This window comes from Lepidothrix coronata, unplaced genomic scaffold, assembly GCF_001604755.1.
Source record: "Lepidothrix coronata isolate B3197 unplaced genomic scaffold, Lepidothrix_coronata-1.0 Scaffold61, whole genome shotgun sequence".
Taxonomy (NCBI): domain Eukaryota; kingdom Metazoa; phylum Chordata; class Aves; order Passeriformes; family Pipridae; genus Lepidothrix; species Lepidothrix coronata.
Genome location: NW_016690241.1, coordinates 3722359 through 3741708, shown reverse-complemented (window position 1 = coordinate 3741708; position 19350 = coordinate 3722359). Strand labels below are relative to the sequence as shown.

At 40.9% G+C, this 19350-nt stretch overlaps 1 protein-coding gene across 1 annotated transcript in view; it reads right to left on the bottom strand.

Moving 5' to 3' along the window:
* Positions 1–12267, bottom strand: part of KCNK1 (potassium two pore domain channel subfamily K member 1) — a 33400-nt gene extending 21133 nt beyond the window's left edge. Inside the window, exon 1 of the mRNA XM_017817592.1 lies at positions 11756–12267. Within this exon, the coding sequence (XP_017673081.1) occupies positions 11756–12110 (355 nt within the window). The 5' untranslated portion in view covers positions 12111–12267. The remainder of the gene's footprint in view (positions 1–11755) is intronic.
* Between the last annotated feature and the right edge of the window lie 7083 nt (positions 12268–19350).

Below are 19350 nucleotides of genomic sequence, written 5' to 3'. Positions count from 1 at the left end.
TCTTCCAGTCTGACAAACTGACTTGGCTTACTGTTGTGGTTCAGCTGGCAACAGACCTAGCACAGGGTTGGACCACAGGTGAGAATCAAGAATCCAAGACATCTTCCTACCGCTGGCAAAGCTGTTAGGTAGGCTCAGCCCATTTTGTTTTACAACACCCTGAGCAAACATTTAACAGGCAAAGAAAGGCATTCAGCATGCTAAAGCAGAACAAATACTGCCTTCTTCTCAAAAAGGCTACTCGTGTATTTGGTCAGTTAAATGGGCTGTATTAACCGGTGTGTAGTTCGTTTTCTACAGAGGACACAACTGAACAATTCCCTAGAAGGGAGAGGCAATATTTCTGGAGTCTCCACTGAAGGAAAGATACAGAAATGTGCATTGCACACTTCGATATGGCTTCAGTAATTCCTTATTCAGGTAGCTGCAATTTTCTCTAATGTTGCTGAGCAGAAAAACTATTACCAAAGGAAAAGAAAAAAGAACATCCAGTGCAAGAAAATAAAAGCACACTGAAGTGCCCCCCCCCTGCGATGGGAAATCAGCTTACTGTATGGGAACACTGCCTAGCAGCAGGAATGGAGAACTGCAAGAAAAAATTCACAAGCTCCTATTCTCAACCATACTAATGGCTCATACATGACCTTTCACAACTGTTTGTCTGAGTTCATTCTTTTGCAAAATACATACGGAAATGTCACTGTAATATCACAAGATGCAGAATATAATAGAAGTAAACCAATAAAACAGTTTCTGGTATGCACACGCTTCAAGATCTTCTGATAAAAAGTGTTTCAGAAATGTGAAAGATTATCACCATCTCCCTCATGACATCTAAGGATATGGCATAATGCAAGGCTAAAACCTGGAGTTCAAACTTCTGTTTGAGATGTTGAGAGAGCTTCTATCTTTTGCTTTGGCTGAGATTCATGACTAGTAAGAACTCCTAGTGTAAATGACATTTGAAGCAGCATACAAAATCCTGTCAGGTGGCTGTTAGCCCCAGAAAACCTGACCTGAACATTCAGCTGGCTTCACTAGGTACATATAGCTGCACTAAAAGATATGACTGAAACATAAAGACTTACCTTTGCACTACAGGTATGCATAACAACTCCAATAATAAACTAAGGCCTAAACCTAAGGCCTGAGATCAGCCTTAGATTTACTGTTTTCTTATCAATATAAATTGTTGATTCACACAATACAACATCATGTAGCGTTCATGGTTCTTTGGTTGCCCAACCAGAGTTGCAGGAGTTGGAGTCCTTGATTTTTCATCAGATGTACGAATGCACATAGGTAAATTAAACAACCTCTTATCCTCACATAAGAGAGTTTCATTGCTAATTTCATTGCTAAATAGTAATCATTCAAATTATTTACAGCATTTTGCGTTACTTTCTGCACACCACTTACAGTTTACAGTAGCTAGGACTTTCAAATAGTAATACAATTATAAATCTTTGAGCCTTATCAATTTTTGCTATGGTGCTGAGTCAGCATTCCAACACTAACCAAAAGTATAGCCATGAGGATCATAAAATCATAGAATTGTTAAGGTTGGAAAAAACCTCTAAGGTCATCAAGTCCAATCATCAATATATGTAATATCTATAAATAAGTAACAAGACATGCTGTGAACTGTTTAAAATTTAATTGTCCATTAGTAAATCATACAGCCTAGAGTTTCCAAAACTCTGCAAGAGATGGAAGTTCTTTAGAGTTTTCTCATTTCCTTTCGGCTGTAGCCATCAAAGGGAAGGGTCTGTGCCATTCTTGTACAGCACACAGTTGGGAAAATAGCTATTTTGAATAATATACAGAGGAGAGATTCCAAGGCCTTCTCACATTAATCTTAAATACAACAAGCAATTTTTAGGGCTCTTTTCCCTTTTTGTGAAGGGAGATGTATAAGCTTCTATAATGAAGTCCCCAGGAGTTAAACATCCAAGCTATTTAATTTTATAGCAGATCTCTGGACATGTTGTTACTTCCTGAACACACGGGGTATTTTTCCGCTTCAGCTTTCTTTAAGCCACATACAGTACAATCCCAGCCTAACAGCGAGGAGGTGAAATCAGATCTTCGTCTTGTGTTTGCATTTGATGACTCTAAAGTAACATCCCCCTTTTCAAATTATCTTGTAAACAAAGGAGGATATCTACTCTAGCTTGCCTCTGGACTTTGGCACTAGTACTGCACATTGCAATGTCTAAGCCTGCCAATCACATTTTAAAAGCTTGATCGAGCAAAATATGTGTTCATACATGTAGTTTTAAAATAACATAGAAAGTAAAACACCAAGTGTCACATAAGAGAAAATTCAATACAGACTTTAAAATAAAATCATACGCAAGTCCCATTCTGGTGAGTGCTGCATCATTTGAGGTCTTCTGAAAGATCACTTTTGCCTCTTAATGCTGAGAAATCTTCTCACACTTGGAAATAATTGTAGTTTTAGTATGTATTTCATAGAATCATAGAATGGTTTGGGTAGGAAGGGACCTCAAATATCATCTCATTCCAACCCACCCTGCCATGGACACTTTGTACTAAACCAGGTTGCTCAAAGCCCCATCCAACCTGGCCTTGAAAACTTCCAGGTTTGGGGCAGCCACAACTTCTCTGGGCAACCTGTGCCAATGTCTCACTACTCTCACAGTAAAGAATTTCTTCCCAATATCCAACCTAAACCTACCCTCTTTCAGTTTAAAGCCATTCCCCCTTGTCCTATCACTACATGTCCTTATAGAAAGGCCCTCTCCAACCTTCTTATGGGCTCCCTTCAAGTACTGGAATAGGTCATTCCAGAACCTTCACTTCTCAAGGCTGAACAATCCCAATTTTCTCAGCCCTTCCTCATAAGTGAGGTGCTCCTAAAAACATTTTCAGTAAAGTTGACCAAAGGATTCCTTTTACAGTCATTTTTAGCAATATCATACAGCCAGTACAGCACAGACAATAAGTCATAAAATTCAAGTACTGCCTGAAATGTATTTTCTTTTGCAAAAGCCACAGTTCTGAAGCTAGATTCATCTCTCATTAGAATCAAGCTTCTGCTTATTGAAAAAAAATGTAAACAACTATATGTCTTAACCTTATCATTTCAATATCTAATTCTGGTTGGTCTCTCTCCCCACTTAACCCAACTTATGTATCTACTCTTGGAAACCTTTTGTGAAGCAGCTACTGTTAAAGAATTTAAGATTATTTAGCTGAGCAAATTTAAACAGTCTTTAAGTAATTGAAAGGCATAGAAGGAGGTTCATCCTACTACAAGTAGGATGAAATTCAGATGTACATTTTAACCTTTTCATTTTAGCTTCTGGAGTTATTTTTAACATATTCAGAAAAAAACATTCAGTGTGTGGAACATGAAATGCACAGCAAAAAGAGCAAAAGATATGATACACCCCCATTCTTATAGTACCATGCTCTCAAATGCTCTCAAAAGCTGCACTTGCAATGGTATTAAATTGTGCTTGAAAACATTCTATATAGAGTTTCTGGTCTCTTCAGAAGTTTACACTTTGCAGTAGAGGACAGTAAAAAGACGCACTAAGCCTCTACTCCCTGTTATCATAACAACAGCCTGGACTCAGAATTCTCAGGAGAAAGATGGAATACTGATGGAAAAGTTTCTACTAGCAAATAGTATGAAACTTTGTCAGAGGACATAGCTTCACTTTCTCACACGCAAGCAGAGCTGTACTCAAAAGACTACTGGATTGGCTTGTTCCACTGGCAAAACCTGTTTCCCAACCCAATCTCCACCCTCAGCTGCTGCTAGGGAACACTGCCTAAGTGATCTCCCTCCTTTCCCATTGGCATTTCCCCAGTTCCTCAAAGATGATGTGATAACTTCGAAGCTGCTTAAGCAACTGTCACAGAATTAGTTTAGAGTACAGACTATGGTACTACTTAGGAAGCATCAGCTAGTAAACGTTTGGAGTCTGGTGACAGCTGGTGTACCACTTTGATTCATATGTGCTTTTAGTTCAAGGAAGTTTGCATACTCTGTTTTCAGAGACGAATGTGTATCTTTTTCTTTCCAAAGGAAAGAAAATCCATATGTTCTTCCAAGAGGTGCTCTGATACTTTCCTGAAGCACAGTCACTTGAAATGCTTTGCTTCATTCATTTCTTTCAGTTCTGCTTTTAATCACATTGCTGTTTTGTCCTCACAAGAAACACAATCTGTTTCAGCTAAGTTCTTCAGTGAAAAAGTGAACTGACACATTTTTCCCAGGTATTCTGGGTCACATCTGTAACTACACTAGGTCTTCAGTTGAATTTTGTACAAACATCATAACTCTCAAGCAGCTGAGGTCAGATCCAGAGAGACAGTAGGAATTTAGGTAGCTAATTCCTAAGAAACTTTTTATTGCTATTCTTTAATCCTAAAGGCATCCAAACTGTCATAGGAGTCCTAATTTTTCTCAAATTGCTAAAATTCCACTTCTGCACATGCCAAGAAATATTTTGGTCTTCATATGGTTTCAAAGTAGCTTGCAGCCTACTTTATAATTAACCTGGAGCAGCAGCTAAAGTAGGCATTTCTCCATAGAGAATGATGTTCCTGTATCCAAAAGACCTCCACAGACTATTAAAATGATGATGCAGTGGGCCAAAGTGAAATAAAGAAAGAAAAAAAACAGCCAACAAATAAATGAAAACAGAAGAAAAAACAGATTTAAAAGAAGACTTATTTTAAATTACATTCAGATAAAAGTGAAAATCCTACTAAACAATGGTCAGGAATTGATTGTTAAGTTTTAGAAGTCTTGCTCTGAGAATGTACGTGATTTTTAGCTTGGGATTTGATTTGTAGATGTCAGTAGAATAGTAACAAAAATTCCAGCATTACAAAAGGATTAAAAATAGAAAATATTTAATGAAAGGTAATTTGGGGGAAGATGACTCTCTTTCTTTTAATAAAGATGTAAATATCATAGAATAAAGTCAGAGTAATGATTAGAAATAATAACAGAGCAACAGGAGACCATGTAATTCATCTACAACAGCAAATAATGGTAACACAGCTCAATTAGGAAAAACCAGAGAAATAGCAAAGGTAAACATTTACAAAAAAAGCAGTCAATTAATAAGCCCAAGGCAGAACACCAGTAACTCAGTCCCGACTCCAGTTAAACTCTGTGTATCATACTAAGTTCAATGGACTTGTTTTGTGATTATGCTTTATTTATTTTGGGGGGAGGGATAGTGGGTGTGTGTTTCAGCAAGGGAAGAATTACCCTATGCCTAACACAGAAGGACTACTGAGGCAGCAGCTGCGGCCCTTCACCTGTTGAGAGCTGCTGGGATGGCTCCTCACCACTGATTAAATTTAGCAAGGCAAATGGAACTGCATGACACAGAAGTGAGGACAGATTTTGTAAGAAAGACATTCCATCCATGAACAGCCAGCACTGCTCTAAACAATAATACAGTCCTGCTACTCCATGGCATATCCAGTTTCCGCCAGGAGATGGTTTTTACTACTCATTGCCTGTAAACCACAAATATTGGATTAGAGTGACTCCTGACATCCTTTGTTACAGCAAGCACAAGCAGGATTTTGGCACAGCTGATTGCTGCAGTCCCATGAGAAACCAGGAACTACCACCCTGCCTGGAACACAAGACACGACAGACCCAGATTTCCTCTCTGCTATTGCTTGCTTCAATGGAGAAAACAAGACCTTTGTCCTGGGCACACAAGAGATAACGTGACCAATCTGCCAGCTCTAACTGTCATCTTTGGCAACTGAGTGGCTCATGTCCTGAAGCACAGAGCCTAATATCCTTCCCAAAAAGTTTATATCATTGCTTTTGACACATGCAGGTTTCTTGGAGACCTTCATACAACACATTTTTGGTTTGTGTTTTTTGGTGGGTTTGCTGAGTTTTGCTTTGTGTTTTTTGGGGATTCATTGTATGGTTGTTTGGGTTTTTTTTTAACTTAAGCCCCTACTTTTCTGCTTTAATTTTTTTTTTTTTAATACTTCATTGAACATTCCCATGATTTTGTGTTGTAAGGTAAAGATACCAAAAGCATCCAATCTACTTTCTCAGTATTAGTTCATACATACTCAACTTCTCTTACACCTTCCCTAGATGTAGTAGTCTTTTTGTCTCCTCTTTCTAAAAACAGCTAGAAAACCCTGGTTCAAATCCTTGTCCTGAAAATAACATTAAGCCAAACTCAATTGAAACCTCCCACATCTCAGAAGGCAGCATCTTAACCCAGGGGCCAGACTAGAATATGACAGAAGCAAGTCTGGAGCTTCTCCATGAAGTATAAAATAAAGGAATTCTCCCTGAGAAAAAAGCAGACACTCAGGCAGACAGAATGACTCTTTGACTTCACGTTTATACTACTTAATATAAGTGGTTCCAGGACTGATGTATTTGGAGGCCAACGGCCTCGGGGATAGTAGCTGTGACTACCCTGTCCCAGAACACCCTGTAGCCTTCAAACACTTGGCTTCAGATCCAAACAGTTGGCTTATTCAATGTAATCCTTCTTTTCTGGCATCTTTCTCAACCTACCTTGCCATCATTTCCTTTGATTTTCTTAGAAGTACTCCAATATAAAAAACACTGTTGCAGGGTGAAGCACAACCTCGCTTTGCGACGAGATCATCTACAGCAAATTACCTTTTCCCGGAGATGTTGTTTTCAAGTCATAAACAACTCTTAAAAGAGAAACAAAGTTCCCAAAGTTTGGCATCCTCACCCTGGTGAATAGCTGCAACTCATCGCACCAATTTAAATAATCTATGAGTGCTACAGTCAGAGCAACAGTACAGTGAAGCTTCAGTTTTCTGCTGGAGTCAGGAGTGACTACTAGTGAGACCAATCTGAGTTTAATCCATCACAAAGTTTCCATATTTTCATATAAGAAGCAACAGAGAATCTTATGACTGGTCTCTAAACATACATTTGGTATGAATTATGAAATGTATTTATTCAGTGTGTATTAATGAGATACTACAGGCATCGCCAGGGACACAGCCCACATATTCTGACAGCATCAACACAAAATATGCATTTTACATTGAATTCAAGTATGAGACAAAAAAAAATCCACTTTCCCTAAAGCCTCCGTGAACTATCCTCTTTCTATTTAAGTCAAATTCACATTTTTCCATAAGGTATGAGACACAGGTAGTTTCATCCATCTGAGGGTTCTACTGTAAGAGACTACATATCTTATGATGTCTTTGCAATGCTCCATTGTGATGCTTTTATGGCTCTACCTCATATTCCATGGATTCGTTAAGATCTGTAATGAACTTTCTTTTGCAGTGCATCCACTTACTCCAGCACAACATCACAGCCTGTTACTTTTTATAAATAAAGGCACAGTTAAGTTTCTCTGGCAAGTCATCAGTAGCAATGCTTATGGGAGTCAGACCTAAGCAAGAACATCCTTATGAATCAAATGATATATGCATTAACTCCTCGTACTGCTTGCCAGTAAAACTCCTGTAAGTTATTTAACATGAATGCAAAACTTTCCCTGAAAGCCATGTTTCTTCTCTACTAGCCCTCAAACCAAGCACTTTCAAACTAACAGCCAGTGTCACCATTTATCTACTCTCTTCATAACACAGCAAGCAGAAACCCAAATTCAGTATATCGTAGATCTTGGGGGACATTCCTTGCAGTGGAGCACAACACACTCATCCTCAGTGTCAACAATGAAACTGGTACAAGCCAAAATCTGGAGGAGATGCTGCTTTGCACGAACCACCCTGCAGACAATTACATTACAGGCTTCGAAAGTGGTTGAATACTAACAGTTCTCTTACTGTCTTGACTCCTGTGGCTCAGAGGAATGACCACCTGACCTTAATCAAAAGATTTAAAACATGCACTGCCATCACAGAAGATGCAACTTCTCACCCCTCCTCTGCAAATCCCTAAATCAGGGCAAGGCTATCCTAGCTTCCTTCTAGTGGGTATCTTGCCAACCCTATCACAACAGAGAAGGATCTTTTTCAGCATCCTTCTGGTATGCAAATGTTAAGTGAAATCTACAGCCGTGTTTGTGTTTCAGATGAAGGCAAAAATACTCAAAGCTGGACAGTCAGAATAAGACTTATGGTCTGTTTACATAAAGTGCCATGGGACATCCCTTGCACTGAGAAGACTCTTTCCAAAAACAAACATAAAAATACAGGCCCCAAGTTCCTAAATCAGCATTTCCTATCCTTCCCTATCTATTTTCATTCAAAAAAAGAAGTCACTGTACTCTTCATATTTTGCAACACAGCTAATATCAAGCAATATCAATTTCTTCAATTACTTCATTCTGCTTACAGTTCATGGAGTGCAGTATTCTCATATTGCACCAATATGGCATAAGAACGTAGACATTGCCAAGAGTAGTGAAAACACCACCCAGAAGAGTGCAAAAAATTACTTCATTTTTATTGTTAGTAATAAAAGACATGAGTACAGATGGCCCCACAACAAAGCCAACCAGAAAGAACTGCTTCAGCACGATGATTCACGATGATCTAGCACTGAGACAAGCGACAATCATAGATATGTATAAGGTCATAATCACAGAGAGTTTCCAAGACAGACATTATTTAAATGCACACAGTCGTACAGTCTTACTGTTTATGTTGTCAATTATTAGTGACCTAATTGCTTTCTCTTACACATGGCTTGTATGGCCTTCTGCATGACTGCTTAAGTTGCATAGGGAGGAATAAAGTCTTTAGAAGAGAAACCTCCAGCCAGTCACTTCTACAATTTGCTGAAGCCTCACCACCAGCCCATTTCACTGCCCTTTGTTTGCCCGTCCTTCAGGCAGCTTGTGACAGTCCTGTGACAGCCCATGTGTGCAGCAACATAAACTGCTTTCAAGTAACAATTTGCCTTTACTGTCTTTATTCTGCAAACTCCATTTATGATTTTTTTTCCAAATTCTTAAATGACTTTATCACTTTCTTCAAGGATTTTCTCTAGTGAGTAAGAAGCCAAAGAATATAATAAGGACAGGAAGGAACAAGTGAAGTCAGGGATGCTATATTTAAACACTTTCCCTACATGTTTTATATAGAAAACTAAAAGGCTATGAAAGAAGCCTTGTCCTCTGTGCAAGGAGTAGGTGTGCATTTATTTACATGATGAATGACGAATTCAGTAAGCTGAACATATGGAACATCCTTGTGCTCCCTGCAATTTCACTTATGCACAAGAAGCAACCCACAGTTGGTACCATCAGTACCAGAGTACTCTTTTCTGCTTTCATTCTTACTGCACTTGGCAAAGGGAGGGAATTTCAGGTGCACAGTTTGTAATAGTACAGCATTTTTTAAATGTTCAAGCACTTCTGAACAGCTGTTTGAAGTGACCAGGCAGGTTCTGCTCCTTGTCTTCCGTTTTCATGGCCATTTCAAGAGCCTTGAAATATTTCTTGCACAGGTGCAGACTTAATTAGGGAGAAAAAATGCACCTCACCAGAAATCTGCAGGCTCTGGGGAGTATTTGAATAAGTGTTGGTCATACTACATTGATCTGGATTTATACCTGTCTACCTTGCACAAGTTATTTATATTAAATAGGAATCAAGTGCAGCTAAAGACTACTACATAAAAGAAGAAACAGACAGATTTTGTTAAAAGGGGCCCAATGCAAAGGACTATTGGACCTAGAAGGAAGTACCACCATTTGATCTATAATATTGACCCATCACATCAATGATGACTAAATGAACTTCAGTTTATGAAACTGACAGAAATAACGATAACTCATGCATTTCAGACCTCTGGCTTTTCTGAGGATACGCCATTTAAGTGGAGTTCTCTAATGGGTTTTCCATTTGGACAATGGTACCTTGCGTCTTCTTTTCTTGTAGGGTCTCTATGATCAAGTCAGGCACACATGTAGGGCCAGGTTATGCCTTGCCCTTAAGAAGATGTGCAGTGGGTAAGAGATATCTCTGCCTGAACTGTATTACTGAATTCAAACACATTAAAACATGCAGCTATGTATTACCAGGCAGTACTAAGGTGTTACGAACTCAGTCCCACCCCCACCGTTCTGATTGTGAACATTTTTTGATTGATTCATCTCTGAAATCAATATTGCCAGATTTAAAAATAATAAACTGCAGGGACTGTGGATTGGATTTGTCTGGTTAAAAAAAAAAAAAAAAAAAAAAAAAAAAGAGAGAGAGAAGTTACATGCAGTACACTGTGTAAGAACATATAGAAAAGCAGGACCAGGACCCTCCTCAATACCTTTTTCTTTTTAAAAAGGGTTATTATAGAAAAAATAATTTGAATAAAAAAATAGCTCTCGGACAAAATAATTTACATTTTATAGTAACAGACAGTGTAACTTATTAGGAATGAGAACAAGCATCATAAGGTCAATTAGGCACCTTAAGTTTAAAGTGCCTTACAGTTTTACTGAAAGTAAAAAAATAAAAAAAGTAAAAATTTGAGTGCTGAAGTATTATCACAATTCTATGTTTTTTCCACTCACAGTATTACTATACATTGATTAATGTTTAGAAATTTATTCACTGAGAGCATTCAACTGTCACAAGCATGTCACTTTCTCTCTTCACACAAACTTTAACTCTAGTTATTAATATGCAGAGGGGGAAGTGTTGTGTGGACACCCATAACCCTAGTTTACTTTTTACAAACACAACCTCCTTATAACAAGCAGACACCCTAATCTCTAGACTCAATGACAACTATTTATAGCAATATTTAGAGGACAAGCACTGCCTGTTTGAAATCAGTCAGGAAGCATCAAAATAAGATCAAATAAGCAAATTATTAAATTATTAATATCTGCTGATTACATTTCCCGTAATAGAAGGAGTGCTAACTTGGGGGCAGGGAGGGGGGAATAAAAAAAGAAACAGTGCATCTTTTATAGTAGTATCAATGTATTGCCAAGACTCAAAGCCCTCTGGTTGGACAAATTTTAGGGTGATTCTTTTAACGCTTTTCTTATTCGACAAGCCTTTGTTATTTATTTCAGTGAGCTGCATTCAAATCACCAGAGCCCAGCTTCCCAGCACAAACGTCTCCACTCATCCTTTAGAAATCTGTTCACTATGCTCTTAAGTGAAATTCGATTGCTGAAAAAAAAAGTGCTTAGAAAAACTATGGTCAGATGAATGCTTCCTCAAGCTTTTCAAAACAACAATGAAACCTGCTATTTAGAAGAAAATAAGCATTATCTTTTAGTCTTTTACATGCAAACGTTAAATGGAAATTGACAGCAAAATATGAAAGTGAAGTTTAACTTCACCAGTAGGCTCCGGTTAGCAGTTTTCCCCTCTCCGCCCAAATCAGCCTGAAAGAAACGCACAGGAGACACCCCCAAAATAATTTAAAAGTTCAAAGAAAGAGATGGGTATTAGGCAGGATTTTCGAACCCGCCAATGATTTCAAGGTGGGGGGACCTGACAACCTGGCTTTTGACGCCGAATTAGGGCGGGTTTCAAATACGGGTGATGAATCCTACACAAAACATGCCTCTCACACACGAGAGTCTGGGAAGTAACAATTACTGGGGAGCCCAAGGGCCGCCGCCCCCCGAACGCCCGGGGCCGGAGGTCGCACCGTCCCCGCGGCCCTGGACATCCGGGGGCCGGCGGGCCCCGGCCCCTCTCCCACAGCCCCAGCTGCCCCCAAACCAGCCCCTCTTATCTCCGCGGCGGCCCTGAGGGGGTCCGGGCCTCCCCGGAAGGCCTCCGGCGCCTTCCCTTACCCGTGGTGGAGAGGACGGTGCTGGCGAAGAAGAGGGAGGAGGTGAAGTCCCAGTTCCAGTTTCCCGAGGCGTTGCTGAGCACCGAGACGCCGTAGTTGCTGGCCTCCAGCACCCGCATCAGGAACTGCTCCAGCTGCTGCTCTGAGAGGCAGGCATGCTCCTCCAGGAAGCGCTGCTTCAGCTTGCCCAGCTCCTGGCGCAGCAGGTCCTCGTAGGGCAGCTCCACCGAGGAGAAGACCACAGCGCCGAACACCAGGTAGAGCAGGTAGCCCAGCACCAGCAGGGCGAAGCACCAGGCGGAGCGGTGCTGCTCCACCAGCCGCACGCAGGAACTGCCCGCCAGCGACTGCAGCATCTTCCCGAGCCGGGGCCGGCTTGCGCCCCGGGCCGGGCCGGGATGCCGAGGGGGAGCGGGGGTTGAGGGACAGAGGGAAGGGAAGGGGGAGCGCGGCCGGTGCCTGCCCCCTGTGCGGCCGCTGGCTGACTTTGGAGGCGCGGAGCGGCGCTGATGTGGCGCTCACGTGGCCGCGCGGCGCAGGTACCGCGGCGGAGGGAGGAAGGGAGGGAGGGAGGCAGGGCCTCCTGCTGCTGATGCTGCCCCTGCCGCCGCCAGCCGCCCGGTCCCGCCAGCTCTCCCGCCCCACGCCTCCGCCGCCGGCTGCCAGGGCGCCGGCGCTTTCTCTCGCTTCTGTTCCTTGTCACTGAATAACGCGTGGGGAGCGCGGGGAATCCCCCGCTGGCGCTCAGCGAAGCCGATCCAGAGCGCCCCGGCCCCGCGCTGCAGCGGCGGTTTATTCCCATTTCCACACAAAGTCTCTGGAGATTTCTTTGCCTCGCTGTTCCCCACCCCCTACAGTAGGAAACTCCCAAAACAGCAATTCCTTCCACTGTTGAGTTGTTTTATTAGTACTATTTATTTATTCATTCACATTTCAAAGAAGAATAAGGTGACGCAGTGTGAAGCAGTAGGCTGAATTTCATTCAGTTCAGGACGTGATGAGTTCAAGGAGAAACTCAGATGTTGGGCAATAATGTCCTCCCTCAGGTCCATAGCTTCAAAATGGGGCCTTTTAGGGCGTGCAATTCAAACTAGCTGACCTCCATACAACTAGCAACTCTCCGTACAAGCTAAAGGAGTCTTTGCCACTGTGCTGGGTTTCTGGAGACACTTTCTAATGGTGTGAAGTGCCCAGCTAGTGCTCAAAGCAGCGTCCAGGATGAATACAAAGGCACTGTTCAGCCATCCCACTGTGTAGTCGCAGCCAGTGATCTTTGCAAGTTTCACTTTGAATGCTTCTTTCTTCATCCATCTCAAACTCTGGCCAGCAACCACACAGTTAACTTACCAGATGAAGTTCCCCACCAGATGAAAAGGATCAGTGAAAATTAGAGCTTCCTAAAGTATCCCTTAGGGTGAATAAAGGCAGCTTCTGGTAAAGGAGAGAGACGAGATTCTCATTCTCGGATCACATCCTGCCAGGCTCTGCCAGTTCCCTTTCACCTCTCAGCTGATGGCAATTTATACTACACTCACAAAGTAGTAGCTTGTTAATTAGAACCCTACTAGGGCTGAGCCAGTGAGTTTGGACAGAGTAAATCAAATCCAGCAACCTATCTTAAGCTCTGAGGTACCCCTCAAAGCTGTAAGGGCTACCATGGGAAAAGAGAGAAAAATGAAAGGCACAAAATAATGTTTTATGCCGGAAACTTAAAACAATGTGTCAACATTTCCTGTTATAGGGCAGCTACGTGAAACTGTGGGATTAATCTGGCCTGGCAAAACAGCTCATCCAGTTCCTCTTCCATTCCCCACTGCCAGCCATAGCTGAGCCATTCCAGAGACTTAAACATGGCCCACACTCCCACTAGGCTTGTTTTATGATCAAAATGTAAATATGTTCATACATGCAAAAAGCAGCTGCTTGAATGCTTGGTCAGTAGTGCACTTGGGGGATGTGGCAGGTACATACGAGACAGGCCGAGCGGCAGACTCTCGATGCTGTGCCAGGAACGCACACATGTGCTGGCCCACACGTGTCTGTCTGTGCATCATACAGCTGGGGAGGGGGCACTGTGGACACTTGGGTGTTTTAGTATACAGGTAAAGTTTTCCCCCGTGGCTGAACTCCTCGACTGTTGCAAATGGTTCCAAACTATTTTTATGTAGAAATTGTAGCACCCAACGGAAGTGCAGCATAATTAAATTAGGGCAAGGGCTTGAAATGAGGAGCTGAAGAAAATGCATGCTGTATATCCAGAAGTTAATTGACAAAAGGACAGACAGAGGCAGAGATGTCACATCCCTACATCACCACTTTAGCACCTTTCATCAGCACCAGTGTATTTTTATAATATAAACTAGTGATGTGTAGGAAAAAGGCAATTTCAGTCAATAGCAATAAAAATTGATTATACTGTCTGAGAGTGTAATGCAGACAAGCTTTGGAAGGGAGTATTCCAAACAAATGTTTGATTGCATTGCACTAAGGCAGCATGAATTTAAACATTGTTACAGAAAAACAGGTCAAGGAACCTCATTGATTGATTTGGTATGCTTAACTAACTCCATCCAATTAGTTAGTCACTTGTCCCCTCAAATTCCAAATGACTGAGTACTTCTATCTCTAATAGAAAAAACATTTAAAACAGTACATGTGACATACTGGGATCCATTTTGATCAAATGTACTAGCTATGGTAGGTTTCATAATACAATTTTTAATTTATTTCAACATCTGGTAGGTACAGTTGCATTCGTGATAGAGAATGGTCATATCTTTGCTATAAAACAGTATTTTCCCAACCTTCAACCTAAATATTTGTTTAAAGGTTAGAAAATATTTGCCTAAGAACACACCTCACTTCAGTGGTCATAGGAAACTGTAGCTGGGTAGCTGAACAGTTTTATTTACCAGCCTCCTTCAGTTTTCCATTTTTATGAATCACTCATTCTCCATTTTTAGAAGCCGCTCACACTTAGAGGCTTGCTGGGATGAGAGAAAAGAGGACTCTGCTGAATAGAGCCTTCACTACTCTTCTAACTTGATATTTCCCCCCACAATTTTTTGGAGGCGTGGGCTGAGGGAAACAATGGCAGAGCATCACAGCTGTGTCACCAAAGCATTCAAGTTCTTGCTTCCAAAGCAAACATCTAAACGGTCTGAGTTTTAGCCACCATTATTAATGTTCATGTTTAACTCAAAGCCTTTAACATACCTGGTAATTTAATTACAGATTTCTTTGGGATAGGTGTGCAGAAAGGTGTCTTAATATTCAGTTTTTCTGACTTCAAGTGATTGTATTTACATAATACATTTCGTGTTATAGATAATATCCTATGTAATGTAATTATGTCATTCCAGTTTAAGTCCAGAGTTTGCTATAACCATTTTCACATTGTTTTGCTTGTCAAGGATCAGGCTAATCAAGGATTCAATGTACTGAATTCAGTGTTATGTACTATATAACAGAAAGTCCCAACATGCTTCAGCAGGGAGTGACTGAAGTTGTGGAGGAGACTGTTACAGACCAGTCTTTTCCCAGCAGAAGTTTCATTCTACTGTGATCGTCCCTCTCAACAAAACATGAATCCTGTTTATTAATAAAGTATACCACATCATCACATCATTCCACCAGCTAGGCTCAGTAACTGCTGGAGAAGTCCAGCTGCAAGTAGAGTGAAGAAACCCACTATTGGTAGATACTGGTGCTCTCTATTGCACAACTCCCCTCTGAGCTACAGAAAATGCAAGTACAGGTTGCCTGTCTGCAAGGGTAGAAGAGAAGACAGACACTCTAATCCACCACTGAACTGAGACAGAAACCACAGTTGTGCCCCGGGGTGCTAGAAAACCACAGAGAAAGTTATTAGTCTCTCTAACTCTGCTTCCTAGGGACACAGGACAACTCCCCTATCACATCCCTCAGCTAGCAGCTTCTGTAGCATAGTCCAGAGGCTGAGAAAATCCTCTCTTGTACATGAGAAGTGTAAGGCCCTCTGAGAACTGTGTAAATCACAGACATTTTCTGTTAGAAGTGAAATTGGAGTAAAAAGGTTTTGTGTTCATGGCAAGTCTGTTTTCCTCTGAGATTTTTGGTTAACTAAAAGAATCTTTATACTGACACATTTCCAATAAAATGCTGAGGGGCTTGAAACACTGGAAGACAAGGAGATGGTGGCTAGAGGAAGAGGGCAGCCTGGTGGCAGACAGGGACCAGAGAGGGGGACCACTGTACTCTAGTCTTCTGTCCAGTGAATGAAAATGAAAATAGATAAAAATAGTAGCTTCAGTGAAAAGCAAGAATAGTTCACAACAGTGCTTCAGCGCCCAGAGACTAGCCTATGCTGAGTGGCATATGCCAAAGAGGAGATTTGACACTGGGGTTCGGCTGCTGTAATCACTGAGCTCCAGTCTGTGAGCAGGAATGAGTCTGAGGAAAAGGAAAACACCCATGTTTAGCAGTGTTGCTAATATCAAGACTGTAAAATATTTTCAGCACCAAAGGAAACCCTGAAAGTGACTCATATACACAAGAAGTTTCAAGCTGACTGAAAGGATTATTTATTTTCCTTTTTTTTTTTCCCAAATGAGTAGTGTCATGGCCAAATCACAAAAATTTTTACATCAGTCTTGGAAGAAAATGTCCTTCCTGTTATTATATTAAAGAGCATAAATCGCAAGAAGTGAGTAAATAAAATCAGTTACCAGGCAATACTTGTCCTGACAAACCTGTTCTGCTCTGGCATACCTACAGCATGAGTTCAGAGAACAGAGGAGGTGGTGTTGAGGAACAGTGGGATGAACCAGGACAGTGTGGGAGGCAATAAACAGTTACGTGGGGAGAACATGAGACAGTATCAAACCTGTGTCACCCTGACAGCTGACTATTGACTAGCAATAGGAAACTGATTGGTCCTTCAGTATTTTTTCTTCAAATTTGGTGTGAGTATGAATTCAGTGGTTACAAGTCTAAAGTCTGACTGATCAGTCCTAAATTATGTGTAAATGAAGAAAGAGAGCCATAAATGTAAGATTCTCTGAATTCACTTCCATTAGTGCTTCTGCCACATTTAACTGTTCCACTGAATATTTTTTAAAATGAAACTGAGGAGAAGTAGAACCCTTCAAGATTTGCTCTATCTGTTAAATGAAAGCTGGGACATAATACATTTCCTGTTATAGAAGTAAATATATTTGAGCAATTGTTTCTGAACACTCAATTTGTGAGCTTTTGCAGAAGTTAACATAAAGTTGGCTAGCTCTGATTGAATGTCATGGCCCTGTGGGCAGGCAGGATATGAAGTTTTAAGAATCACATCCTCACAGATACTGACACAAATGTAGTTATGTTGAGAAGCAGTCAGATGGGTTGCCATGTGTTCTGTTTGCTGTGGGTAAGGTGTTCTATTTTGGCTAAATGAAATAATCTAGTTTTGGGTCAAATAATGTAAATCTTATAGAATTTGAAACAACACAGCTTGAATTTATAGAAAAAAGATGTAATCTTTGAAGAGGGGATTCATTCCATCTTAATGTGACAGAAGGATGGAGATGCAATAGGAGAGTATAGGTTATTTATTTAGTATGGAATATTTAGGTCTTTGAAAATTATCAGCAAGCAAACTGATGAGGATAGAAATATTGCTGTGGAAGAAAAAGAGTGAAATCTTTGTCCATGTTTATGCCATTTCCAACATCCTGCCTGGCTGAATTCTACTTGAGATGGAGGGGTGAAGGCTTGAGATTTTGTGGTTTCCTAACAAAAAATCATTTTATGCTGTTAACTTAATGGTGCAACACTGTCCACAAAGGTTAAGACCACTGATCTGTAATAGTGAAGGAATGAATGTGCCTGTTTTGGAGCTATATTTAGGGGAAGGTTTACGTCATGAAGTAGTAGTGTTTAGAATCAAGGAAGTTTATATGCATGATCAGGCACAATTTCTTTCTTGAGTGAGTCATCTTTGTTTGATGTAAATGTGATTTTCCTTAGAGTTGCAATAGGTATTCATATTTAACCAATGATCTTGGTATCTAGGTAGAATAACTGATAGACAACTTTTTTATTAAGATAATCGTTTTGTGTCATGGAAAAATTAATTTTGTGTATACTTGCCATCGGGTTTAGCCAATGACATTATCCAAAAAGGCACATGGTTGCTCTAAGAAGTATCAGTCCAGTGGGGATGAGGGCTGCATATATGTACATAAATACATGCATCCATGTATATGAGTGTATGTTTTTATATAATCTTATATATAACATGCTTCCTCAAAGTTCTCACTATTATATTGAGTCATATCTGTGTAGAAAGGTAATTACCTGTGATTTGTAGGATTGTGTTAACGCTAAAGGAATGTAATAGCTCAGAGAATTCAGGATGTCAACATGACCTTATTGGAACATTACATTAAATAAAATTTGTTGTTTTAAATAAAGTGACCTTGCCCTCCTAAATCCTGTGACAGTCACCCAGCAGAACTGGTCTTTTTAACCTCTTGTTCAAAGTGCCCAAAAGAAGAAAAATGGTTAATATACTTAATACTTTTTACTGAAAATAAGGCTTCACAGAATATTTTATATGTCTTCCATCTTCTCTGTAGAATTTTTTGTACTTCTTCCCCCTGCTTGGCAGCCTGCTGTTAAAGATGGCTATGATGGGAAATAAGGCAGTAACTGAGGTGGACTCAAACAGCTGTGGGTGTCTTGGTGTTCCTCCTGATCTTACCAGCTCTGGGACCAATCTTGGCTTTGTCTCTGAGATGGTTCTTGGGCACTCAGGAAATGATAGTGTCTGCAAAGCCTACCGTCTTTCTCTGGGTCACTTTCTAAACACACACAGCCCCAGAAAGGATTACACACTAAATTGCCTCTCTGTAATAACTTTTTCCAGTAGTTAGGCTATATTTCCGTGGTTTCTGATTTTGGTTAACTGAGGACCAGTCCCAGTCATTGAGGAGTATTGGTAGGTCCTTTAGCCTGTTTTAATTCAGTTTGTATTTCTGTAGAATTTGTGTACTTGTATAATCAATTTAATGCACAAGCTGAGTTGAACTTGTATTACAGTGGCAGACAAAAACTTGGACCCAGCAGTGGTGACATTCTCACTGACAGCCCACACACCCCTCTTGTCCATTCACAGAATGGTCACATTAACTTGTCAAAATAGCTTTCAGCTTCAGCTCCATTTGACTTCATGTTCTTGCGTACCAGCATGTGTACACAGCACAGCACTGCTCTCTGAGGCCTCTCTGCCCTGGGCTGTGAGTTCAGACAGAACAGTGTACACACCTGGACTGCATGCACTGGGGTCAGTGTGCTGGAGCCTGGTCCAGACACTGTCTGCTCTTTGGCTCTGCCTTGGGCAGTTGGACTTCAGAGACTGGAGGTGTTTTTGAAGTTGTCATTTGTAACAGTGAACGTCTGGATACCTGCAATGATCCTGGCCCATCTGAGTCCTTGTGGAAACTACACATTGCCTCCGGGCCAAGATACTTTGCTAAAGCAGGGAAGTCTGGTGGTGGATGTGGATGCCTGCACATGGATTATACAGGGCAAGTTCTTGGGGTGACTATCAGATGCTGCCTAGATGCA